Below are 27,117 nucleotides of genomic sequence, written 5' to 3' on the forward strand. Positions count from 1 at the left end.
GCTTGGAATTGGGGCTGATTCTTCCATCTGTCTGGTATCAAACTCAGGCTGTGTTTGTTGCTGGATGGCTTGTTGATATGTTTGTGTATCTCCTGGTCAGGAGGACAGAAAAAATAAAAAGTAGTTATGGCTGCTTTTTGTTGTAGGATCTATTTTTTTGTGGAATTGTCTGGAATCCTGAAACATTTTTCAAAACTTCAGTATTTCTTTTTACCATCCTGAATAAAATCTGGAGGTACACAGAACTAATAGGGCAAATTGCTATTTAAAGTGGGGGAAAATCTTGACAGTGATACTTATTAGGCAGAGGAATTGTCTCCCAAGGGAGCTGCTGGAAGCTATCACTTAGATCGTATTAAAACAACGTTGGACAAGGCGATGGAAAATCTACGTTAGGGAACAGTCCTGCAATGACAAAGGGAGGGACTATATGACCTAATAGGATTTTTTCCATCTCTGATTTCTGTGATAATGTCAGGAGGACAGCTGCTTCCACAATTATTCTGTGCCCAGATTTTATAGTATTGTCTCCCTTTCCAACACTTGTTCATTTTAAGTGTTTATTCAGCAGAGCAGGAAGGGAGAGTCAACTAGTGTGAGTTACTGATAACTTATAAAAACATGACTGGTTTTGTAGGTTGCCAGCCAAATGCAGTGATGATTTACTTACTTAAATTCTTCCTTCAGCCCATTTTCTGAGGGCCAGATCAATTCCATGTTTATAATTCTTTTCTTGTTTTTTCTTCCCCTTCAGTCCACCTTGGCTTGCCCCCAGTCTCCCAGGGAACTTGTACTGGGAAAGCTACAAAAGGGGCTGAGCAGCTAATTTACGGAGACCATAAATTCTTCTATTGCTTTTAAAGGCAACAGTTTTGCTGTTCTTTTTACAAAAACTCTGCCCACCAGTGCTTTTATGGGCAAGGTTTGCTTTGCTTGTGAAGCATGCGGAGCGCTGTTTAATGCAACATCAGTCCTCCCCACAGGACTGACCATATATATTGTCAAACCTACCATCTTGAATGGGGAGCAAGAGGAGGCTGGAATTTACTTTCTCATTTGACTTAAAATGCAGTGCGACTGGAAACCTTTAGGGAGAAAAGGGGGTTATTTTAGTGCTTATGCTGTAGCTCTGTTCCCAGTCCAGCAGTAGCTAAAATCATGCAATAACACAGAAAATAAACACATTTTAAAATAACAAGCTGTTGATTTTTATAACCAGCCATTTCCCTTTTGTCATGTTGCAATCTATTTCTCTGCATTTGGCACTAAAAATACTTTTTCTCTCCTTTTCTATCACAAGCAGTTATTTATTAATTAAAATCTCAACTTGGGCTAATGAGCATATCATAAAAATAGACAAAATAAATGTAATTGCCTTTTTTCTAAAAATATACTATATTTCACATGATAATTCAGAGCCTGATACAAACCTCTTCCAATCAAGAAAACACTTTCCATTCGTTTCGTGATCTTTAATCAGTCTCCTAGCTGAGTTTTGCTGGGAGGAGGCGGAGGAGGGTTGCCTACCTCCTGGTGCTTCCCACACGACAAGCCGTGCAAAGGCTTGCAAGGCTGCTGAGGTGTGCAGAGGAGCTGTGTGGCAGCCAGCAACTCCTCCTGGGGAACATGCCTGGGTTTTTTTAATATCTGATACTTAGAAACTCAATTGCAGCAAACTACGTATTGGTAATTGGTGTCTGTATAGTTATTAATTCTTCTGATAGAGATTCATTTTTAGCTTTTTTGATCTTCTCCCCTTTAATTGATGAACTCTAAGGAGAATTTATGGAGTACAGTCTTAGTTCCTCTCAATTTTTGTTTTGCAAACTTCAGCGAGCCAAATTCTTCTCTCATAAAGTCAGCCTCAGGCTTTTCTGGTGGTGCTGGTGGACTTTCTCACCATCTGTTCTCAGCTGGAACCACCTTCTTTCAGCATGGGTGGACATTGTACTCCAGATGATGCCTCGCCACTACATTGTGCCGTGATAGTAACCCCTTCCACTGTTTCTAAAGAAAGTACTTTCCCTGGTGTATCTCACACTAAGCCTGTTTTTCTCCTGTGGCTTTGTTACCATTGATAGCCTGTAGCGAGATACGACTTGGAGGGTGGTGTCTCTTCATCTGCTGTTTCAGCTAATGATGTCAGAGGAAGCTTAGGTTGTTAGAGGCAGCCTTCATATCCAAAGATAACCTCCTGGGGAAGTTTTGATGGCCAACATGGTACAGTCTGTGAGGTGATCAGGTGTGATTGCTTGGACAGGCGACCACAGCGCAGTGACGGCTGGGCTGAGCGGCCTCAGCAGCCTCCACGACCAGCTGTACTGGTAGCTGATGAAGAAGCTGGATCTCCACCACTACTAGCTGGTGGTTTTAATTTCATGTGAATAAAAGTTGACAGTGTAGCATGTTGGAAGTTATGCTTTTGGAAAGGTCTCTTGGGGCTTATTTACGTGCAACTCAACTGCTTCTGTAAGTACTGAGGGGTATTTTTCAGTACTTGACTAGACTTCTGTCTACAACTGTCCCGTGATTTACAGCTACACGGCTGTGGTGTAAATGTTTCCTACAAGTGCTGGTGACAATGGCTGTATCACTTAATAAACATAAAGATGGATCCAACTGCTGTATCTGACATCCTAACATGGCAGCATGGCACTCGGTATATGTGGGGGAAGAAAGAGTTAACATATTTCTGCTTTACATGTATGTGTAAATGTCTAGAAAAGCATAGTCAAGATATTTTTTTTTAAATCTATTAATTGTAACTGGGTGTTACTTTAAAATAAGGGAACAAATGCAGTAGGCACTAGACAGGAATGAGACTAGAAACATCAATTATTTACACGTCAATTAAATGCCACTTATACCTCAGTGATTTATTAATTAAAACATGAATCTTATTTTTTTGTAGTTTGTTTTTTGCTTTGCCCTAGGGTTGGGCTGGTTTTGTTTGCAGCCACATCTACTTTGTAAATCAATTGCCTTTCCCTTTGCAAAAGTCTCGGTATAGCAGAGAGACGAGACTAATTCTTTACAGCAGGGTGTACAAATTTCTGCCTGCAGTGTGGAAGAATGGTTCATTCTGAAATGTCTGTTACCCTGCTGTTTCGCTAACAACAAAACCTAGTGATGTGTGAAAGGTACTTGAGCAGCTTATAATATAGGCATTAATACTGAAACGCGCAATAAAAGCGGCTCCGTCTATACGGCGGAAGGGTTTCCTGTAGCATGGACAGCCTTGTGAAGGTTGTCAGAGCAGCAAAAGGATCCAGGTGTCGGTACTAATCTTCAGTTAGAAACTGCTCTCTACGCCAGTTTTCTCCCATCATGAGAAGAAGGAAAACTGTTGGAAAAGATACATCTAAATAAATCAGCGTTAGCTGTTGCAAAAGGAAACCATCTAAGGTAGGAAACATTAACTAGCACTTTGAATGCATAGTGTTTGCTGAGATGCCAGGCATTTTGCAGCTTGAGAACAGTCTCTGTTTTGGTGCCACTTGCATTTGTCTGGGGCTGCTGGTTTACAAAGGCAGGTTAATCATCAGTGCGTAGTATCTGAACTTGGCTGGGTAAGCGTTAATTGACAGTTGAGTTGGACTTTCTTCTTTAAACAGGCATCATTAAAAATACTATCAGCAAGCATATAAATAGCAATGAAAATATTTTTGACCTTAGCTTCTAGCCTTTTCTGTAGCCCAGTTGTATTGGTTTAGATACATTCACCTTACCTTTCTTCCAGCCTCATCCTTTCCCTTTTTCAACCACCTCTTCTCTCCAGAAACAGCCACCGAGCTACACCTATCCATATTTATTCCTGAACTATTTGCATAGTATTTACCTTGTAAATAAGTTTTTAGGTTTATTGAGTAAGAGCACTGAGTAGCATTTGGTAATAGCTTAAGCCTGTTACATTTTTACCAAAGTAAGGGATTTTGCAAACTATTTCTGAATCACAGAATAAAGCAGCTCAGAATTTGAGGGAAACTGGTTGAACTGATTGATACAGAGGAAAGAATGACTACTGCAGGCTTTGGTTTAGTTTTTTTTTCCAGTTGCTTGCTTTCTTTTCTGTTGAGGATTTCCCTCGTATGTACAGAAAAAGTCCCCAGTAGCGTTCCAGTAGTGCATTTGTGCCTGTGTGGGTTTGTGTGTGACAGTTTTAGTGCGTAGTTTGACTCTTAAGCCTGGCAGGCAGGTGAATGAATGCTGTCCACTGCCTTGTCCCATTATGCAAAAGTGTAGTACCAGTTAACTCTCTTAAACTATCTTAATTGATTAATGAAAGCATTAGAGCTGTGCTTCCTGTAGTCACCGATACCCTCTGAGCCTCAGACACCGCCAGCACACAGTACGCCGGTTACAATGCCTCTCTAAGCAATGTGTTGCTGTGGTGATGCGTTATTATCTAGTACTATTCGCCTGCATTTGAATATTTTGACAATGTGAAACGATGCACTTTTTGGGTGTCTTCAGTTCCTAATCCTGTTACTTTGCATAATTTCTTTCATTTCTGGTGGTCTTCTGAGTCACGCCTGGGGCACACTGCGGTCGGCCAGCAGCTCTGCAGTGCCCTGTACCTACCCACGAGCCGGCCAACAGCACAAGCGCCTCCCTCCAGCTCGCTCCCGTAACCATGACAGTGGTGCAGCAGTAAGTGCACTTAGTGACAATTGGCTTTGTTGATAAAGTATCTCCAGGATGCTCGGGACCATGTGACAGTGGTTCAGTGTGTCTGCTAATAGCAGGGAAGCTGCCTGTGTGACTCATTTCTTGTATCTTTATGATTTTTCATCCTGCCAACCTTCAGCATTTTTTGTGCTGCTTCAGATTTTTTTTTTTCCTCCCCAAAGTAGGAACTTCTGCGTGGTACCTTGAACTGGAAATGTGTTGATGAGTCTGAAAGTAGCAACTTCCTACTTCCATGAAGGACTATTAATGTCAGTTCTGCATAAGACAGCAGCGTTTCCTGTCCCAGCTAAATTTAGGGATCAAAAATATCAGTCCTTATTCAGGCACAGAATGAGAGATAGCTTCTGTCCTCAGATGTTTGCAGCCCGGATCACCACAACCAACATGAGAAGAGCTGTGCTGGCTTCATCTGATAGATCATGCCACCTCTCCAGCGCTGTTTGGTGTCGGTTGCAGCTTCATTCTTCCCGTCTGAAATGGGTGGGCTAAATCCACAGCTGCAGTCGAAAACGAAGGGGAATATGTCTGCAAGTCATCTTTCTCCTTCTTTGCTCCCTCTCCCCTATCAAGGGATGGCAGAAGTGAGAGCCAGCTGCAGCTTGTCTTGGTCCGTAAGTGGGTTTTAAGGAGTGGGAAAGTGGAAAAGAAATGAAGGAGGTTGTTGAGCAAATGGAAAACAGAAGCCTCTTCCAGTCTCAGTGGGTGGCAAGAAAAATTTGCAAAGCTGAGAAGAAAAAGACAAAAGGAACAGATCAGTCATTGCATAACAAAAGCAACTGAGTACAAAATCAGTGATTTTAGGCATGACATACCACTTTGGTTTACAAGATCATGTACAAATTCTGTAGAAAAAATGCACTATTGGCCTTTTCCTGACTGCGGCAGGGCTGAATTTGCTCCTTAGTCAGAACTTGTTTGCAGATGTCACAGAATGAGATTACAGTTATAATAGTGCTGATTTTTCTTAATTATTCCCTTTAGGGTTTTTTAATTATTTTTTATTTCTCCTGCAAGCATTAGAAACTTCTCCTGAGAGTCCAGTATATAGTAAGTTACTATTATTCTGAGATAAATGTCCCTGGTGGTAACATTCGATCTGCACTTTATACCTGGAAGAATAAAGAGTGTGTGGGAGGCAGTAAAAATGACTCAAATGTGGGTGGGAAGTCTCAAGGCTCTGCAAAGTACAGCGGGATGAGCCAGAACCCAGACAATATGAAATAGCCGTACATGTGAGACAGCTAAAGCTGTAAGTAATGCTTCAGGTGCATGTATTGAACATCTCACATGACTGTTTCTTGGTATCTAGTGGGATGATAAATGAATCCAGTAAGGAGAAGAAGATGAGGAAAAGGATTGATTCAAAACATTACACTACATTTATGCTGGTGTAATCCCCATTGAAAATGGTTCATTTGCCCTGGCACACTGCTGAAGTGACTCAGTGGTGAGTCAGGTCCACTGTGACTAAGAGAATTAGTAAGAGTTTTCCTCCACATAATTCTCTCTTTGTCTCCTGGCTCTCATGCTTTTCCCTCCTCGGCACTGTTGCATAACATAAGCAATAGATATTTTACCTTGATAATGTTGCCTGTCCCTTCATGCCCAGTAGATGACATGACAGCTGTTTACTAACTTAACCAGTATCGTATACAATTATTACTGAGTTATCCTTCAAGTTCTTCTGTAACATATGCAAAACTCTGGCTTTGCTAATAAATGTGAATGGAGATTTTATTTGGTTATGCTTAAAGCTGGTAACTGAGTACAGTATTCTACTCCAAGCAGCAATGGTTATCTGATTTTCTGAATATCACCACTCTAATTTGAAAATACCTCATAGAATCCAGTTTATGGAGCCAGTATAGTCCACATAACATGGACTATGTGAATGCAATGGCAGTTATGAGTGTGTGGCCATTGAGCAACACTTGATGGCGCAGAGTTGCGCACCTTCTCCATGGTACTCTTGAGATAAAGGCAAAAGGGCAAACACCTGAGCCCTAGATCTTACACAGCCTTTTGGATTAAACCCACATCACACAACCCCATGTTTAAGCAGTAGCCAAGAACAGGAGGATTGTATTACCAGATCAGGAATAAGCAAGAACATTCTCTGATTTCAGCCTAGTAGGTGGAATAACTTGATAGGAAGATTTCCTGGGCCAGTTCTATGCTGTTAGGTCAGAGAGTTATTAAATAATAACTAATTTATTTCTGAGAGCAGAAATTAAACCCTTAGCTCAGCCAAAGTCAGGGAACTGCATTTACTTACAGAAATTGTGAATATGCCTCCATAAATCAATGCAGTGACCGGTTGGGCCATTTCATGTTAAAATGGTGTATCTCATTCAAAAACTTTATTAAATTTTATAAAGATAAATATCTGGAGTTCCTTTTTATACCTGTATTTCATTATCAGTTTCCTATACAGTTCTGCCACGTAAGAAAAAGAACAGTTCATTCACATAATAGTTGAAACAGTCATTTGGGGAATGAATGAGGAAGTATAACCAGGATGAATTAAATATCCACTGAAGGAGTTAAGTGGTTTTCCACCTTTTTTGATTTGCATACTCTGAAAAAAAAATTCCCCGTGAAGGTACGTACTCCTCAATGTTGAATTTAAAATTATAGATAATGAACTTCTCTTACCCAGTGCTAAGATGTTTTTCTCCCCAGATCTACTCATATGAATCGATGGACATAAGCTGAAAGTGGTAGGGGATTCATTTATCAAGGAGTTACGTCTTGATTTTATGTTATGTTTCAATATGATGTATGTACATCAAGCACATCTTGATTTATTTTGATGTCTTATGTTCAATTATAAGTGCTTGGAGATGCATATGGGATATCTGGGGTCCTAGTGGACAGTTGGCTAAACCTGAGAGCAGTGGCCCCTGGCAGTGATGAAAGCCACCTGCACAGAGGGCAGTTTCAACGGAACACAACGAGGAGATTGAAGATAACCTCTTTTATTGAGCATTCGCTAGTCCACATGCAGGAAGCTGCATCCAGCTTTGTGCCTTCCCATACCAAAAGACACTGATTAACTGGAGCGTTGATAGTTGAGGGGCTGGAGCACATATTCTGAGAGGAGATTCTCAGGGAGCTGGACTTGTTCAGCCTGGGGAAGGGATGGCTTTAGGAGGACCTAATAGCAGCATTCCCATACCTATGAGGAGGCCTTCAAGGATGTGGAGATGAGCTCCTTACTGAGGTGCATGGTGGGAGAGCGGGAGGCAACTATCATAACTTGAAAGAGAGGGAATTCTAACTGGATAAAAAGAAAAAAGAAAAAAATCACTGTAAGGATAACAAAGCATTGGAGCAGCCTGCCCAGAGGTTGTGCAGTCTCCATCCTTGGAGGTTTTCAATATCCAACTGGACAATTTCCTGAGCACATGGTTTGAACGGAGCGTCAGCCCTGCTTTGAGCAGGAGGTTGGATCAGGTGACCTCCTGAGGTCCTTTCCAACCTGAATTATTCTGTCATTCTGTGGTGCACTTGCATACTTCCTGACTTTAAAGTGAATTCTATTTCTACTATTGGCTGTGTTATGAAGCGCACCTGGAGAGATCTCAGTACCCTTTAGTATAGTCCATGTGAGTGAAAATTATTAAGGAAATCAGACAAAGTATAGAAAAGAGAATAATTTATTGTCTAATTGAAGTTTTAAACTTCTGCCAGTTACTTCAGTACCTAAGTATTTTTCCCCTTCCCATCCCAAACAAATAGTAACTCCCTTCCACTTAAACAGCAGCAGTCAAGTCGTATGTCTTTCATAAGAGCTTTAGTCCTTCATTTCAGGGTGAGAAGCTGCCTGATGGAAAGGCTTATTCATTGTCAGTGGTTTTGTGCTTTATTCTGTTTCCTTTTGAACAAGGTGGTTGTCTGGTGATGACCCAGCTCTCCAGCAAATTTGTTCCATGTGAAAAGCTTTTAACTGAGAATGCTTTATAGCAGTCTTCTGTGGGCTGTGTTTCTGGGTCATGCAACTGCACCATGCCTTGGCATTCCAGCAGGCTCAGTGTTTTGTACGCTGAATGCCATTAGCTTTGTTCAGGATAGGATACAGTTGGAACTTCATTAGGAGATTTCAGAGTATGAGGATGGCAGGATTTAGACCTACCTCAATAGATAACACTGGGTGGTAATAATGCACTATTACAGCAACCTGTATTGTATTATACCCTTCAAATGGAAAATATGCTTGCATATCATTGAATCATTGCAACCTTCTAACCTTGTCTCACTTCCACAAAGTCTTTACTCCCAGCAGTAAACGATGTCAGTTACCACTGTGCATTTTGATAACGAGATAGATTTTTTATTTTTTTTTATTTTACTTTTTTTACAGGAAACATTTTACTGAAAACTTTTCATTCTCAGGAAAGGAACACATTAAATGATTTTGCCTACTTTCTTTCTTCCCTTTACTAGCTACTTTACTAAGTGAATAATGCAGTGAGATAGCGTGTACTTAGACTTCACTGGTGAGAGAGACATCACAAATCTTGAGTCTTCTTTCCAGGACTCAGCTCGTGCTTTGAGCTCTAGGCTGCTCTGGTTCAGTCCCTCATGTGTCAATCCTTAGGCAGTTGTTGCTCATCAACTGCAGTAAAAAATGACATCAGTCACACTCCTAGCAATGGCATGAGAGGCCAGACGAGCAATGTCATTGTGATAGAGTTACAATTATTATACATATCATCTTTTATATATTCTACCACTTCATCAGTTATCGCAGCCATAGCCAGAGAATGAGCAGAGGTTTTCGCTGAGCTGTCTGCAATAATGTAGTATCTTTTTCCTGAGTGATGACAGCTAATTTAAAATCCAACTTTGGCTAGTTAAGGTTATTCCTTCCAGTATGAATTACTGCAGTTTTGCTAGCATTGCATGTTTCCCAGGCCTGGTGTTCATACTGCTTTGCAGACTTTAGAATAACACCCTTTACTGTCTTCAAAGTATGCTTTAAATAATGTGATTCACATTTGTGGCATCAGATTGGTTCTTCTTTTATCTAGTTCAAGCCCTGAAGTTAGAAGAAATGAGAAAAGACAGTTGTGTGTACTTTGTTGCAGAGCTTTCTGGTCCTGTTTTAAGTGAAGCACGTTCCTCACGTTGACCCAGCCCAGAAGGCTCTACCTGCTGTGCAGAGGAGATTTACCATTCACAGCGGTCCCTCATACCTAAAGGGGATGAAGTAATTCATAATGTCTCAGAGTGTTAAGGGCTGTTTTGACTCCACCTTTAAATTACACATCAAGACTTTGACTCGGTGATTGTGGAAAGCTGGTATAGTCACTTGAAGAGAAATTAAGCTGTTGGTAGTGTACTGTGTTGCTAAGGACACGTTCTGCTATGCAGATTTAAGGAAATCTCAGTTGAGAATTAATCTTTAAATTGATCTTTGTAATAATACTATCTTCACATCCGGATCCCTGGGCACGAAGACCTGGTGCAGTCTTGAAGCAAATGTAGGATATTGAGAAGGTTTCTTGCAATCTACCACTTGAATCATAAGAGGTCTCTTAGAGATGAATGTCGCTTCTTCTGTGCTATGTGTGTGTTGATATTTTATTAAACAGTGAGACAACAATCTGTCAAACTAAGCTTTCAAACTGTGCAAAGAAGTAACCATATGGTTAGGAATTTGTTTGCTGCATTAAACTCCTCCACATCAATATAACCAAGAAAAGAAAAAATAATGAGGCCATCATTAGAACTAAACTGAAAACATAAAACAATTGCTGCCGTAAGCTTATAAAATTTCTGAGTTCTGCTGGAACTGAATGTTCATCTATGAGATGAAGCCTTTGAAACAGTCTGAAGAGAGAGGAGAAAGGGGCACTGATGAAAGCCTCCTTGCCATGTACCCGAGTGAGGTTATGATTCACGTTCAGACCCAACACACCCAGGTCATAGGTTAGAATATAATTTATGGTATCACAAATCAGGCTAACTGTATAAACATATCAGAGAATATTATTAAATTCCTGCATCAAGTAAGTAACCTCAGATTTAGCTGTCACCTTTCATTTAGAAAGATGGTGTGATCTGTTATAAATACTTAAAGTGATGAAGACTCTGCCATGTCTTGTCTTCTGCGCTTTGATTAGAAGAGGGACATCATAAAAAAAAAACCTAAAAAGGGGGAAAAAAGATGACTGTCAGCACTTAGAGTGGAGTTTGAGTATGGCCCATTTTAAATCAGAGTTAATTATGCAAAATCCATTGGAGTTATGCTGGTGTGATCACTACACCTTTTCCCCCTGATTTTTCTGTATAATTGTGTCTAAGTTATAAAAAGAGGTTTCTTTGTGTCATTCTACAGCTAGTTGATATTACTTACTCTACAGAATGAATTAAAATGATGTATTTGGTTGTGCTGTTAAATTTAGGGAAATATATTTTCTTCTATGATACATCCAGGTTATCTGAGAATGTGTTCTGACAGTTTCTTTTAGCAAAGGAGTAATTGAATTCCCCCAGAGACTGTTAGCCTGGGAATTGTATCAGCTGTACTAAATCAATTGAATTATTGAGGTTGTGCATTGCATTAGCAATGCTTGTACAGTACAAATCTTCCAAGGGAAATTATATTTCTTTTCAGCTTAATATTCCAAATTTAAGTTTATCTCATGATAGTTAAACAACCTTGTGTGCTTAAACACCTGCACTCAGTCAAGCAATTTTAAACCTGAGGTTTAATTTTAAACCTGGTACTGATACTTCACAGTCTGATACTTTAGTGTGTCGACACAGGTAGTGGTGACCATCTTCCATGTCTAAAGCTGCAGAAATCACCCAGCAGTCTGCACAAATGACACCAGAAAAAGAAGAGTGAACTGGAACAAAGCTGTTTGCAAAATGGCAATTCTGATGTGATGCGTTGCTCTTCCTTATTGCTGACTTAAAATACAGCGACTGGTTTTCAAGGGTGAACCAAGTTAACATCGATGAAGTAAAATCAGAGATTCTTTAACCTAAGTTTATCACACTTCTGTACTTGATAGTGTGAATGGCAAAATAGCCCCCAGACACAGATTATGTTCTTTAGTATAAATACCTCTGAAGGCTTCGACATTCACTCAATGCAAAAGAGTAAAACAAGTCATCCCTGTAGTAACAGTGTTAAATTTCTAAATTAATAGAAGGAGGATTTACAGTGCAATGCTGTGAGAGCATATTTACATGCCAAAGACAGTGGGGCAGTACTTGATAGTAATTTCTTAGAGGTACACACAATGTCCTTTTAACCGTCTCCAGATAAACAGGTTATGACACATTCTACATGGACCAAAATTTGCTTATTTTTAATTCCAGGAGGAGAACTTCTACTGAAGTCAGACTTAGCTTAACTTTAATTTAAACTTAGTTTAACTTAGCTCTAAGCTTTAGACTTATTTTGTTTCCTGGCTTTTGTTCATAATGGAAGTGGCATTGACCTTAAGCCAATTAAACCATGGGCCATTCTGTCTATCACACAAGAGTGTGGGGTCAAAAAGGAGGACGGAGATGCCAAGATTTGGCTTTCAGTTCTGTAGGGATTTTGAAGAGTGAGGAGTGCTGGGAGCATGCGCGAGAGCCAGCTTTGGGCTGTTGAACTCTGTTGGCCAAGCTACCAAAATTGAGTCCTGCATTTATTCTGTGATCCAAGAATTTTGGGTTTCTTTTCTGACAGTCATTTGAGGTTAACTTGACCCTTGTCTGTGTTAGACATTGATGTTCCGACACAGACAAACCCTTGCTCCTTTTAGCAGGTAGACGTCTCCTCTTGAAAAACACACGCAGGTCAATGGTGAAACAGGTTAAATTAATGGGGTTATAAAGTAATTGGAAATATAAATTTATGAAAATTGGTGAGTTACTAAACTGTTCTGAGCAAATTTAGGGCTCTGTCCTATTCTTAATTCCAATCAATGAAAATAGTGGTATTAAATTGCGAGGATTAATCTCAGAAAAAATGGCAAAGCTCCTGGCTTGTCCACGTGAGGGATTTGGTGCACAGTACCCAAAAGTGGCAGCTCTCAACTTACAGTCCTATAGGCACACCACACACTTTCCTCATGGAAACTGTTTAGTACCCATTACCTGAAAGCCACTTTCAAAGCAGATACAAACGTTCCTTGAACAACATGGTTCTTGCTGTGCATTAACAGTATACATTCAGTGGGATCATGAAGAGCATACAGTGAAATGCAAATGCATGCTCAAGGTTATGACCTCCCAGCTTCCTTCTGCAGGTGAGTCCTAAGCTACCTTGCACTTGGTGCATGGTATGGTAGTCCACAGGAAAAATGTGTTTGCTATATAGAATTGTTTCCATTCTGTAAATTCAGAGACTTAACTATTGCACGTTAAGTTTTTTGGTGTAGGCAAGACCATAATTACATTTAAAATCATGAATCGTCTATAATAAAAAATAAGCATTGTGGTTGTAGGAGATTGTTGAGCTAATTGGCATTAGATAATTTATTCTAATTAGTCATATTCTAGAGGATAAAAGAAAAACTACTCATAGTGAAGCTACTAAATTGATCACTATACTTAATCATCTTGTACCTTTTTTTCCCAAACAGGCAGGAGAAAAACATTATCACCCAACGTGCGCACGATGTGTCAGGTGCAGTCAGATGTTTGCAGAAGGAGAAGAAATGTATCTTCAAGGTAAATACAAACGGACCAACCCCCAAAACCAAACCAGTCACACTTGGCAGCATGGCCCTTTTGCCCATACCCACTAGCATGGCTGAGCTGTTTTGCACATGTTCTCATTTCATAACCACCAAAGAAAGTGAAGACGGCAATGTGTAGGCTAAAGAAAAGCAAAACCAAACGCTTGTTGCTTCTTGCTCACTATTACTTCTCTCTCTGTTGAAATCCAATAAAAAGTGTGAATCACAGAAAGGATGAGTGGTAGCAGTTATTTCCTGCAGATGGAAGTACTTGACAGTGAAGAATATAAAAGGTTCCATTTACTGAAAAAAAACGTGGATTTTTGTGCAGTGATAAATGATCCAGATGAAAGTTAACACACATATGGGACAGCAGGTTCCTTAAAGCAGCCCTAAGTCCAGTTCCGTACCCATTGCCCATTTGGGAACAAGAAGAAAATCTGAAGGTCCTTACCTGAACTCCCCTCAGTCAGACGTAACTGTCCTCGGACGGTGGAGAAGAGGAGCTGCCATGGAGCTGAAGCCCTTACCAGACAATATGCCCATACTTCATGTAGCCGTCAGCTTGCATCGCTTAGGAGAAAGCTATGCAGGGAGAAATTAAGTCTTTCTTGTCAGGGAATTTCAGTAGTAATAGAGAACAACTTGCACAATAATTTATTCAATGGAAGAAGAAAAAAGTTATTTAACATAGATATGAGCCAAAATCTGTGTTTCATATGTAGCAACTTTTAGCTGTACTAAACTCATCAAAGAAAACAACGTCTACACAGTTAAATACAGGGTTAGGCACCAGAGAAAATGAAGGCTTTTGCCTATGTCTTTGACTGGCAATATCTTTTCAAAGGAAAACAGGAAAGAGGAACTCAGTAGGATGTGGGAACTGCAAGGCTGGTGTATTATCCTAAAATCACATGCTTTCCCAGATCTGTATTACAACTTTGCAATCGTCCACAGTTTTCTAGAAGTGTCCTTTGAAATCATTCATTAAGCTGGAAAAGTTAGACTTTATTTAAAACACAACAGTGGTCTCAGTACAATCTAATTATAATTTAGTATGTTATTTAAAATGACAATTTTATTGTCACTTCGGTTTACAACAAGAACTAGCTCATTAAAGGACATAATGATCCTTGTCTGTGCTCATGGATTCTCCCTGAGGAGCCAGAAAATGCTGTGGTTCTTCCAATTGCAAAGTAGCTTAGCGGTACTAAAATCCCCTGGGAAATCAATGCTTTTAAAAAATATCAAACTACAAATTTGCTTCTAGATTTCAAACTCTCTGAAACAGGGTTGCAGTGAATCTTTTTTTTCAGTTCGGTTTGTTATAAGGGTGAATATTTTCTAGGTTTTGTGCTGATTTTAGATTCAAGTAATCACAAAGTATGCTCAGATCCTGTTAATTTGGACCCATCTTATTCACTTTATTTTCTGATGCATGAAACATTCATACCAGCTTACAATCATACACTTTTTGTCTTCACATGAAGAGCAGTTTCCATTAGAAACTGGTGTTAACTTCATGAAAGATCTGTGATTAGGTATTTGGACTGCCTGACCTGATGTGTTAGATAATAAAAAATGTCAGAGCCCAGGATTTTATATCTTGTTCTTCATGAACTACTTAATAAACTGCTGTAAAGTTCCTTTAGGTCTTGCATGTTCCTTAGCAGGAATTGAGTCATTGGTGGTCGTCCAGCAGATGACTTTTGGGTGAAAGGACTCTTTTTCTTCTGTGTAAAAGAGCTTCCTAGCCAGTTTTGCTTGACTACAGATAGGAATAATTAAAAAGTTGATCTAAATACTTCTTAAGACCATTGGGACGATTTATATCAACTTCTGCAGCAGTTGGGACAAATGCTTTCAGTGGGCAAGCTCAGACCCACTCATAATTAGAAGATAAATTAACATTGAATTTAAAGGTGTTATAAAGATGTTTCTTAGTGGTTCAATCCCAAAACAATTCTGTAACTTAGTAAACATAATTTATCCAGTCTGTACTTATAGATAGTCTTCTACTGCTTGAGTCAGGGTTCATCTGGGTTATTTTTGTGAAATAAATTCTAATGGTCTCCATGTGTCTTCTGGGAAATAGACTTTCTGTTTCTATCCTGTTTCCAAAATCCACTGGTTAGAAAACTGTCAAACTGCTGTGAAAACAAAGCATTTCCAATAAATCTTCTTGGTGCTCTCCACCCAGTATAAACATTAAATATTTATAACATAGAAGTTCTCAACTTCCCATTTAGTCAGGCAGAAGTTGCAATGCACTCACATTATTTAATTGTGCGGAGCTTTAGTTTGTGGCTTGTCCGAGCTCAGACTGGCATAAATGTAAAGGTTCCTTTTTACTATTAAAATTTACAATTTTTTTTTTTTATTTTTACAGTTACACACATTCCACTTCCATTGAACACTGAACATTGAACATTGTGTTCGACTTTTTAAAAGTTTTTTTTTTTCTTTGTGACTGATGCAAAACTATTAAGTTTCATTCTCACACTTATGTTTACTTTTATCTCTGGAGTTCATCATCCTCTCTTCAATACTTACATGCAGTAGAGAATTGGTTCATTCTGTATTTCCTGCTTCCTCTAGGATGGATATTCCTCTGAATTTATGCAGTTCTTTAGTATTTAACTTACGAGAGACAAACATATAGGAAGTGCAAGATCAGTACAGTGAATAATTCAGAAAGATAGACTGGATTTTCAGCTAGTGTTAAATGCCACAGTGCTGTTCCTTCCCATCACAGTGGGCTATGTAGTATGACCTGTGCCAGACTATTGCAAGAACATGTAAAATAAGAGTACAGGAAATTCTGACTACATATAAGGAAGAAAAAAAATAAGTACAATGAGAGTGGACGAGGTTGCCCAGAGCTGCTGTGGGATCTCCATCCTCAGAGGTACGCAGAGCCCTGAACTGCCTGCTGTAGTGGGACCTGCTCTGAGCAGGAGGTTGGGTTGGAGGAGCTCTAAAAATCCCATCTCACACTTCTTAGGACTCAGGTTTTGACGTTAATCTCACGTATTGAAGTATACATAGCTTTCTGAAGTGTGCCTAGTCTTTAAAATGTATGCGATCGGGCTTACTGATATTGAGAAGTTGTCAGTTTTCACTTTGAAAGTATCCATGAAATAGTGACTGCAGTGGAATCAGTCAGTATGCAGTGTCTTATGAAACCTTCTAGGAACCTTTAATAAGGTTCTTATTTTAAACCTTTTAAGGTTCTTATTGGGGAACTGAATTAAGCAGAACTTTAAATTTACTTTCCAGGTACATCCATTTGGCATCCAGTTTGTAGACAGGCTGCAAAGGCTGAAGAAAAAAACAAGGTAATAAGACCATATTTTTACTCAATGTTATTCCATTGTCCTATTATTCTGTATCCCTTTTTTTGCAGTGGGCATGGAGGGAAGGATTTGGAATTTTTTCACTACTGTAATTTTAAATTTTAAATTACAGAAATCTAGTAGGTTAATGTAATGTAATAATGTAATATAAATATTCTGCTTTTACTTAGTGATTAAAGCTACAACTTTAGAAGAATGCTGACCTAAGAGTTATATATAAGCTGAATAAGGAAAAATGTGAAAATACGAATACGAAAAAAATGTTAATTTTTAACTTCTGTCTGATTATGATGTGATCAGTGCACGACCTCTTCTCTTTTTATGTGGCTCTGCACTTAAAAGATCAGAGGACTCTCACTGTATTTGTTTTTACAAAAAATCTCTCCTTGGAATTTCTTTTTTATTATTTGTTTGCAAAATGTTGGCAAGCCAGCCTCAACTTAATTTAATCTCTGGCTTTAAGTACCTCCTTAAGTTGGATGATTTGTGCATCTGTCTGTGTGCAAGGGGAAAAGGGGGGAGTTCTGGCAACTTTAATAATTACGAGGTTAGCAGATGAATAAGCTGCCCCTAGGAAATGAAGAATTAATCTGTGGCTGGGGAAATGATCTCTCTGAAGTGGTGGGACTGAGATGCAACTATCGCATTTAATGTGGAGGGCAAGTATGGGGTTTTTAAGTCGTAATGTTCTCTGATGCTCCAAGTTGTATCCCTGGTATTCTTTTTCAAAAAACCTTGCTTTGATTCATCAAGGCTTGGACGCAAGGCACATGGGACAAGTCAGAACAGCAGGCAGCAGCTATAAAAAGAGTGTTTACAAATCTGGTGCGTTCGCAAGTGCAACTTTGACTAAACCACAGTTTTGAAAAAATCTTGTTTTGAGCTTTGCCCTGAAGATCTTAGCTGTATTTTTTGTACTGATGTGTTTGGGAAGCAATTGCTCTGGTATTCTTTATGGCAAGCTCTGAATATCAAATAAGTAGCATTTCAGTATGAAATATATTGTTTAATACATATGTATTTAAATTGTCAAAAGTGCTGCTGATTCAGCGTAACACTATTAAGCAGTGTTTCAGGCTTCCTATGGATTTTATTCTGGCTGAGTAACTGAAATTGCAAGGCTAAACCCCATCTAATTTATTGAAAATGTAGTTGGGTTTGGGGTTATTTTCCTCCTTCAAAGACAGACAGTGAACAAGGTTGTACTGGGTTCCTGCTGGCTGCCTTTTCCTCACAAAGGCAAATGAAGTGTACTCGTAAGCTATTGTGTAAAGGCTAACTCATCTGTAGCACATCTCTCCAAGCGCTGGGAGCCTGACCCTTCCCCAACAGAGAGGAAGACTTCGGTAACGGAAAGGCAGTGCGAGTTTCGCCTGAGTGTGGAAAAAACCAGAATGGAGCTCAAAGAATTTTTTGAAGTCTATAGTCATTTTTCCCTTTCTTTGGGTTCTTTGGTCTTTATGCTCATTATTGAAAAAATAAACCAAGAAGAAAGGATGCTGTTTCAAAGAGGGTAGTAATGGACTTTTCAACATAACTTTTAAAGTTGGGAATGGGATATACTGGTTGAGAAATTTTCTGGTCAACCTTTGTTGTTTTTAAGAGTTATCTTTCTGTATATTTATATAGATACATGCACAGCATGTAATTAAAGTAGGTGACAAAGGCATAAGGAATAAGTGGCAGCACTCTCCAAAACTTTGGAGATGGAATGGAAGGGAAAAAGAAGTTATGAGCGTGACAGCAAAAAGGAAAATGATGGGAGAGTGAGATTGTAAGCAGAAGGGATGAAGCTGGAAAAGACAGAAGAAATCAAAGTAGCATGAGAAAGAATAAAGGTTATCAAAAGGCATAAATGAAAAAGAGGTAGCTGGAGGGGGAATAAAAATGCGTAGTACAGAGAAAAGAACTGAACAGAAGCAATGGAGTCAACTGAGATGTGAGGTTTTATTTCAAAAACTAGGAGATGATGTGCAGCAGGCATGGACTGGGGATGCTAAAAGGGGTAATGGATCATGCAGAGAATAAAGCGCATGTGTGAGACGTGGAATGAGCAGGGTTTAATCACCAGGAGGAGAAATGGGGCAATTTGTGGGAGTAGCTGAATAGCATAAGGAATCACGGAAGCAATCTGCAGAAGTACCTTAGAAAGATGAGACGACACTTTGATTGCAAAAGTTAGAAATTTCAATGAATTGTAGTTCTTCTTAAAAACAAGATGCCTCTAAATTGAGGAAAGCCACTGAAAGAACACCAGGAATTTATTAAGGGTTATTAAATACATTTGGCCAGGTATATTATGTGTTTTAAGATCATGCTACACTGTGTGGTCTTAAAACACACTCCACTCATCCACATGACACAGAAAGAAGCTCTGAAGCTTTATCTAGGAGTTCTGAGGTTAATCCAAAACTGTCATTTGACTTTAACAGGGTTTAAAACATTGAAATAGTGCAGTTTTCTTCAGAGTTTTTTTCTCTCTGTTGCATCGGACCTCCTGTAGAGGCATCCTGAAGAAGAAGTACGGTTTGCATGTCACATCACTGCATTGATGACACTTTCATGTCATTTCACAAGTTCTGGAAAATTGCCATGTGCTTTCAATGTGCATAAGAGGAATATGCTTGCGCTGTCCGTGTTGAATGATCAGCTCAATGGCAGCCACAAGTATTTCTCAGAGAATACTCTATTTCAGTGCTGGTGTTTGGCTTGTCCCCTCAGACCCTCTGAGCTTGTCCAGAGCCTCAGTGTGAGACAACTGAAAATGAGACAGAGAAAATTCCAAAATCCCAGTCAGACATGCCAAAACAATTAAACTGGATCTTTTTTATATGGATAAGTATCTCCACATACAGTCTTAGGGAAATCCATACGACTATTTGGGCTAAAGAAGGTCAGCAGAAGGATAGTTGTGATCATTGAGTTTGATTGCTCTGCCAACACAGTTTAGTACAGATATATTCACATATTGCTTCTAACAGGTAGCAGATACTTCAAGTGAAGACTGGAATAGTAGAAAGGATGCCACCTTGATGTGCCAGCTTAATAATGCTAAAATCCTTTTAAGGGTTTGAACAGTTGTAACCTCCAAGTGAGAAGTGTCAGCCTTTGTGAGACAGTAAATGATGGTCATTCTGAGCGCATGGAAAAATAGGTACTTTTTGCAATCAGGGACAGTTTTTTTCCATGGGTGGGAAGAAGTATTTTATGTTTAATTAACATATCTGGATAAAAGAGGGTATAAAACCATGGATTTCATAGTAAGATTTGTTTAAACTTCAATTATGAATGTCAGGTCTGTTCACTCATGGTTAATATCATTGTGTCTCACAACCCTTTGTTATTTAAAAGTAATTATATTTTTCATCATAAAGGAATCTACCAAAAAGAAAGCAATAAAGGTCTGTCACTCTGAATGCCAGAATGATTGAAAACAGAGCAAAACCAGTTGAATACTAAAATTAATGTGGTAGTAGTACAATCAGAGAGGGGAAAGCTAACCTATTGGGTGTCTGGTTCAGGATGCTCTGCAGCATGTCATGCTGTTTGCTATGAGTGAATGACACGGTAGCATGTTCCAGAAGCAGTGTAAATTGGTTTGATGGTATAACCTTAGAGAAAAATATTGCCACCATATCATCTCATGACCCCAGACTGAGAGCTGCAGTAACTTGACCTGTCCCTGGTAGTGCCCAAAGGCGGTCCTGGCAGGCCAGAAGTGCTCTGGGCTGTTTCATTCTGAAGGGAGGGGAAAAGAAAGTCATATGTAAAATAATTTTTGCATTTCCAAAGGTCAATTTGATTGACTAAAGGCGTTCTTTTATTTTCAAGTCTTTGGTATGCCTGTATGTTTTGAGCTTGCTGTAATATGCCATTTTTGAGTGGTAAAGGTTAAATTAAATTAAATGTCTTGCACAGACTTTTTGAAGTAAGAGTTACATTTTCTCTCCCTCTTCTCTATTTCTTACCTGTTTTCACTTCTCCTACCGTAGGAAACAAGGACTTCATCTGAGAGTATTATTTCTGTACCTGCTTCAAGTACATCAGGTTCCCCAAGCCGAGTGATCTATGTGAGTATTTCGTGGTGCAATTTGTTCTGGGGATGGGGAAAACCTTGTGCTTCCTCCTACAGTGTAGCACGTTGTGTGGAAAGCTAGTGTCTCCAAACCACTGCTGTTGGCGATTCCTCTAAAACGGGATTTACTTTTTCACGTTTAAAATGTTTGAATACTGTATTTACCATAACAGAATTCTGGCAGTTTCCTGTTATTTTTTGTGGTGTATTTATAGCACTTAACATTACCACTAGAACTGGCTTATACCAAAGCATGCAAAATACCACAGTGCTTTCTAAAAAAGAAAAGTTTAAGTAAACAGTGCAGCCCACAGGTAGATTACAAGCTTAGATTTGAACACAACTTGTCTAAATCGAGCTCTTGAGCCTGCGTCTGATTGCTTATGGAAACACTCATGCGTGTGATTGCTGGACTCGGGCTGTGGTGAATGCCAGTCCCTAACCTCAGAGGACCTTTGATGTGTTTATGGTCTAAGAAGTGCTAGCTCTGGAAAGCTCATAGAGAGACTTTAAAATAACCAGCATGATAAAAGCTTATGCTGGGTATTTTTTTCAATACCAGGTTATAATACCTTGCTTGTCATAATTGCTGTAGCTAATGTTCATGGCCAAATTCTCAAGGCTACCACCAATAGGTAAAAAAGTGTGGCATGTTCCATACAAACATCTCTTGGAGAGCTTCAGTATTCCCAAGGCTATTCTTTGTCATGTCCAGGTATCCCTCAGGTAGGCAGGTCATTCTCATCAGATAAGACCAGATGCAGAGGAAATTGCTGGAGATGCAATTGACTGCCGGGGAGGTGGTTACACAAAGATTAAGGGCTTTCATCTGCCACATTGAGACAAGCAAAAGAGTGTCTTGGAGCCAAACTCGTCTTTTTTCTTCAAGGAAAAATTTATTTTGAACGCAATATACACTTTATCTGAGTAAGATTGAACTAGAAGTGGAGGAACTGCCCCTTATGTAAATGCTCATCGGTGTTTCTGAGTTCTTCCAGTAGAGCTCCATGCTGGTGGATACCAGTGGTATATTCCTAGTAAAAAAAATGTCATTGCCTCAACTCCTGTGAAGACAGTTCATTGTGCTAGGAGCCTGTTGTCATGTAAGCACTTTCTTTGGCCACATAGTCTGTATCTCCCCAGACATGCACCACTTGGTTGTTTTTATAAGCATGAGCATTTTTCTATGTTTTTAGTGACATTTATCTAACTGTTGGATGATACCATTTTTCTTGATGTTTGTGATTACAGCTTTAAATATGGTTCACAGGCTGTTAAAAGTCAAGGACAAACTTCCATTCTCTTTTTCTGTTTTTTTTTCCAAAAGATATCAAATCAGCACACAACTCTAATGTTTGTTACTGTAATATACTTTAGAGGCAGCTGGGACTGTGAAAGAATAAAGTTCTCTAGCAAATATGAGTCAATTAGGAAAAAAGATTCCCCAGAGGCGTGCAAGTTCTTGCTATATCTGTCTCATCTCTGACTGCTTAATTGTCAAAGCTGTGAGGTTGATTAAATCCTATTTTGGCTTTCATGAACAGGAAAGTAAAAAGAATTAAAAACATGTTGTTGGACTTCTATATTACCAAAATGATTCTTTGGCTATCTTTTGCATCTGTTTTCTATTACAGGAATGTTATGACATCCAGACATGCTCAAGATTTTTCTTGGGTGCTTTTGTGATTGGTTTTACCAAATGTAAATTCATGCTGCCACTGAAATGAAGGTCCCACCCACATGTGGCCCTGTCCCTCTCCGGCCATGTCTTCCCATCTCCTCTTTGGTACTAGTACTAGTGGATACAGAGGTATGATCAGTCAGATTTGAGACCAATTTCAGCTAAAAAATAACCCGGGGAAAACCTCCAGCCAACCAAGGAGGAAAAAAAAAAAGACCCAGCCATCTACATGTCTCTAACACTAATGTAGAAGGCAGAGCAGAGTGGGACGGCACACACAGGACAGTAGCAGTAGCATGGATTCAGATCATTAAAACCAATAGTGAAACTGTACCTTAACAACTGGTGAGGTCTTTGAAGTATTGTGTTGGACAGAAGAGAATTTAGAGCAAATGGTTAAAGCTTAGGAACAGTGAATTTGTGGTGCTCATACTTTCAAAGGCATCAGTCAGAGCAACACAATCGTTCTGAACAACATGCCATCTCACGGGAGATATGTTCCTGGGTCACGGTTGAGTGGTCAGCTAGGGGAAGAGGAAGAAAGTATGTTTTGACTAAACCTGAATGTGGTTCATGCAGACCCTTTACTAAAGCCGTACTTCTTTTTTTCCTCTGTTGATACCAGACTTTGGTGTCTTCTTGCACTGAGAGAGGCCATAGACCAATGCCCTTTGAAGTTAATGGGCATCTTTTCTTAACTTTAGTGATGGCTGGATTATATCTAGACTGAAATTTACCCCAGTGCAGAGTCCTTAAATACCACTTAAAAATCGGTCCATTTCTAAATTAATGCCATTAAATAGGGCTTAAATAAAAGCCTTTCTTTATACTTAGCTAAATTTTATGAAGAGGGAATTAGGAGCTCCCTGCAAAGATGTATCTGTCTGGAAGGTTTACGTTAGGTTACATAGCTGTGTTGTACGTTCTCATACTAGGAATAGAAATCACATTATATTTTTATACAAGATTGTATTTGCAATTATACAATTGTAAAATTACATATTCCAAATGAAATAGATACTCTAAACTTAGAGCATGGTTTTAACAGAATCCCAAATACCAGATTATTGAAGAAATGTCTTAAAGTCTCTTAGCTGTAATTTGAGCTTTCCCTAGCATATTTGAATTCCACTCATGTATTTGATAGTAGGTGAAACAAATACAATAAAACCCAATGTAGGCTGAATGTTTGTAGAATTGAATGTTTAGAAAGCAACTGTATCTCTAAGGCATTTTTTCATCCAAATTTGCCTACATTTTGATATTTAAACTGAAAAGAATTATGTAACTAGGTAAGTTTTACTCCTGACAGTTCTGAAGTCTAGTAGGAGGTTCTCAAGTTGCACTTCTACTTGGAGAGATAGGGGCTAAAATTATCGTAAGTTCACATTTAAATATTCCCAATTCTGAACTTTTTGGGTTCACTGGAATAATCTCCACAGCCCTGGATACCTTAAAAAAGAAATTATCACATGCTCCTTGGTCTTCCTTCTAGGTACAATGCTGCCCAAAGTCTTCCTGGAACAGACCTGGTGGACAGACTCCTTATTTTTGCATGACCTGTCCCTGCATCAGACCTTGCCACTGGCTTCTCAGTAGGGAGGGATTTATTTTGATTAAGGGGCTATTTCATTGCTCTGCAGCTTCTTAAATTAGCTGCAAGGAAGGTGAGATCTGTAGATCGCTGAAGAATCACGTATTTGATTAAAACACATGTTTTCATTAGTTTTGAGGATGAGAATATGTGATGGTTATGATGGCTTTGTTCCATTTTCTTAGTTAAGAGGAATCTTTCTCCTTCCTGTGTTGCTTTCACTTGCACAAATTCATACATTGTTTTAGAAGAAGGAATAACTGAAAGTTGTCACACTAAATTTTCCTAATAGAAAACTTCCCTAGAAAATCTGTTGAACTTGTCTTAGCTCATACTAAGAAAAAATATAATCACTGCACACATAAATCCTGGATACTTTCATATTTTTGCATGTGGAAAACATTATTACAGTTTTACAGCTGATCATACTGAAATTTTCAGAGAATAGCAAAATTCACTCATCATTTTGTTGCCAAGAAGGAGCTTATCATTCTGCAAAGCCTGAACTGAGAATGAGACAATTACACTGCCCGTTTCTCCAGCCTCAGTGTGGCCAGCTTGTGGTTCTATCTACAAGACAGTATGTACTCGATACAGTTTTGGTGCAAGTTGCCATTATCCTAAGGATAATCTGTGCAAATGTGGCATTTTGGTAATTATACTTTTGGAATAAGCGTAGTAAGAGGAGAATGGGGAGCGACACAGCCCTTTCCCTCTGTTGGCTGTGTAAGTCTCATGAAAGGGTTTGAACTTTACTTAAGTGGCATCTGTGATCTTCCAGCTAATCCACCACAGTGCAAATCCATCATCTGCTGGTTTGTGACCAGTAATTAAGGGCGACTTCGACATAGTCAGGAAAGGAGGTGAAGCTGTGGGACACGGCTGAATGGGAAAAATTAAAGACCTGACTAATGTTTTTCAGCATCTGGAGAGTATATGTTGGAAATACATACTTGATTATTCACTACTGCTTATGGTAGGGGAACCCTGCACACCGAAACCACTTTAAAATGAAGGGTGTTTTGCCTGAAAAAGACTACAATATGCGTCCCCCATGTCTCTCTGCGCAGCTAGCCGTAAGTGGGATATAACCAAGGGGACTGGAATGATGCCATGCTAGTCCTATTAGCCAAATGTGAGTGACAAAGAAAAGTAGAAAGCACCAGTATGTAAAAAAGAAAACAGCAGTAATATTTAGGATTGTGTAGTAAATATGAGATTTAAATGTGCACAAACAGAAAAAGTGCTTTATTATTATGATGATGACTTTTCTACCTACACTTATCTGTCCTTTTCTGATTGCATCCTGACCATATTCTTTCTTATTCTCACTGCCTTCTTTCCTCCTTTTCTTAGGCAAAGCTTGGAGATGAAATTCTTGACTACAGGGATTTGGCTGCTCTTCCTAAAAATAAAGCCATCTATAACATTGACCGCCCAGATATGATCTCCTATTCTCCATATATCAGTTACTCTTCAGATGACAGGCATAGTTACGGGGAGGTACTGAAATATGGGTATTTTTTTTTACTTTGAATTTGAGATTTTATGTGCATCATTAAACATGTTCATAATTTAAAAAAAAAAACAAAACCACACACTAACTTTTATAACTTCAGTTAATAAGTCATGTCATCCATTCATTCACAAGGCATTTTAGCCTTCCAAAAAACAAGCAAGATGTTCATTTCACTTTTTAGTTTGTGGAAATTAAGGAATTGCTTTCTGTGATCATTTTTTAAACAGATGACATGTAATTAAAATACGTTTTCTATGAGAGGAATTCTACATGCATGTGGTAGGAAATAGGAGCCATTACTAATGATAATGCAAAAATCAGAAGCGAAGCCAAATGTCTTTCATGATTTTTTTTTTTTTTTAAGTGTACCATGGTATTTTGGTAACACAACAATATTATCACTTTCCTATGTACAAATTTCTTTCAACTGTCCCTTACTAAAGTTCATCCTCATGTGATGCATGCATTTCAACCTATTCATATGCAGAGCTAATATTATACACTTTGTGCTAATGAAATCTAATTTAACATACTCTTACTAATACTAATTCTGGTTTTTTGTGAAACATATTTGTATATAACACCTGTCATGCAAGTTAGCTTTTCTTCCATAACTGTATCTACCTTTTGTTTGAATTTCTGATTTCTTTTAGAATTTTAGATACTTTTTTACAAATCAATCTTCTTATATATACTAGGTATATCATCAAGATATATATGGTCTAGGATGGAAGTCTTGTTCTCTACAGGTGTAAGTGAATGGGTAGAAATAAATACTATACGGAGTAGCCATACTGTTTATAATAGCCCCAGTCTTGCTATCACACCTTTTACACTTAATCTACTACTGAAGTCTCAGTACTACTCTCAGGTAGAGTGCAGCACATATATTAGATCTTGCAGACTCTCTTCCAAACCCTCTCTGTACACAGTAGCTCTGTTATAGTGCGTGCTAAAAGAATTAAGATTGTATCTGGTAAAGGCTTTAAATGGTATTTAGGTTTCTGAATTCACAAAACTGAAAGCTGCTTGCTAGCCCTGAACTTGCAGAGTATAGATGTTTCCTTTCTATGTCAAAATTTGTGGGTGCTGAGAATGTTTGCGGCACCCCTCAACTGCCAGTTAACATCTAGACTTGGCAGAGGTGACATCTAGACTTGGCAGAGGCACGTAGACTGAACAACCTTCCACCCAGTTCCTGTGAGGACTCACTCATTGCACCCACTCCGAGGTGACAGTTATAAAACCATCATACCCAGCATAAATCTGTGCTGCTGCAGGAGGGAGTTTCCCCCTGCCTGTCCTCAGCATCTCCTTGGCCACTTGCTGCTGCTCCTCTTTTTGCCAGAGCAAGTGTCCGTGTGGCTGTGCTAGGGCTGAGGTTTCTTCTGGACTCCCGGCGTGATCTGACCCTGTGCCGTCACTTGAAGGCTGGAGATCCCGCAGATGGGACAACCATCCAGTGGTGCCCTGAAACTGCCCATCTTGGTGGCAGCCCTCTGGCCTTTGCCGGGAC

General features: G+C 39.1%; 1 protein-coding gene across 14 annotated transcripts in view; it reads left to right on the forward strand.

Annotated features, from left to right (window-relative positions):
• ABLIM2 (actin binding LIM protein family member 2) overlaps positions 1-27,117 on the forward strand; it is a 144,467-nt gene that overhangs the window by 75,508 nt on the left and 41,842 nt on the right. For 11 of the 14 annotated variants that reach the window (XM_054824035.1, XM_054824037.1, XM_054824039.1 and 8 more), the window contains exons 7-10: positions 13,281-13,368; positions 16,656-16,714; positions 20,725-20,802; positions 25,439-25,585. In XM_054824035.1, coding sequence (XP_054680010.1) covers positions 13,281-13,368; positions 16,656-16,714; positions 20,725-20,802; positions 25,439-25,585 — 372 coding nt within the window. The remainder of the gene's footprint in view (positions 1-13,280; positions 13,369-16,655; positions 16,715-20,724; positions 20,803-25,438; positions 25,586-27,117) is intronic. The other 3 variants (XM_054824041.1, XM_054824047.1, XM_054824049.1) reach the window with 1 other exon arrangement.

This window comes from Grus americana, chromosome 4 (genome assembly GCF_028858705.1).
Source record: "Grus americana isolate bGruAme1 chromosome 4, bGruAme1.mat, whole genome shotgun sequence".
Classification (NCBI taxonomy): domain Eukaryota; kingdom Metazoa; phylum Chordata; class Aves; order Gruiformes; family Gruidae; genus Grus; species Grus americana.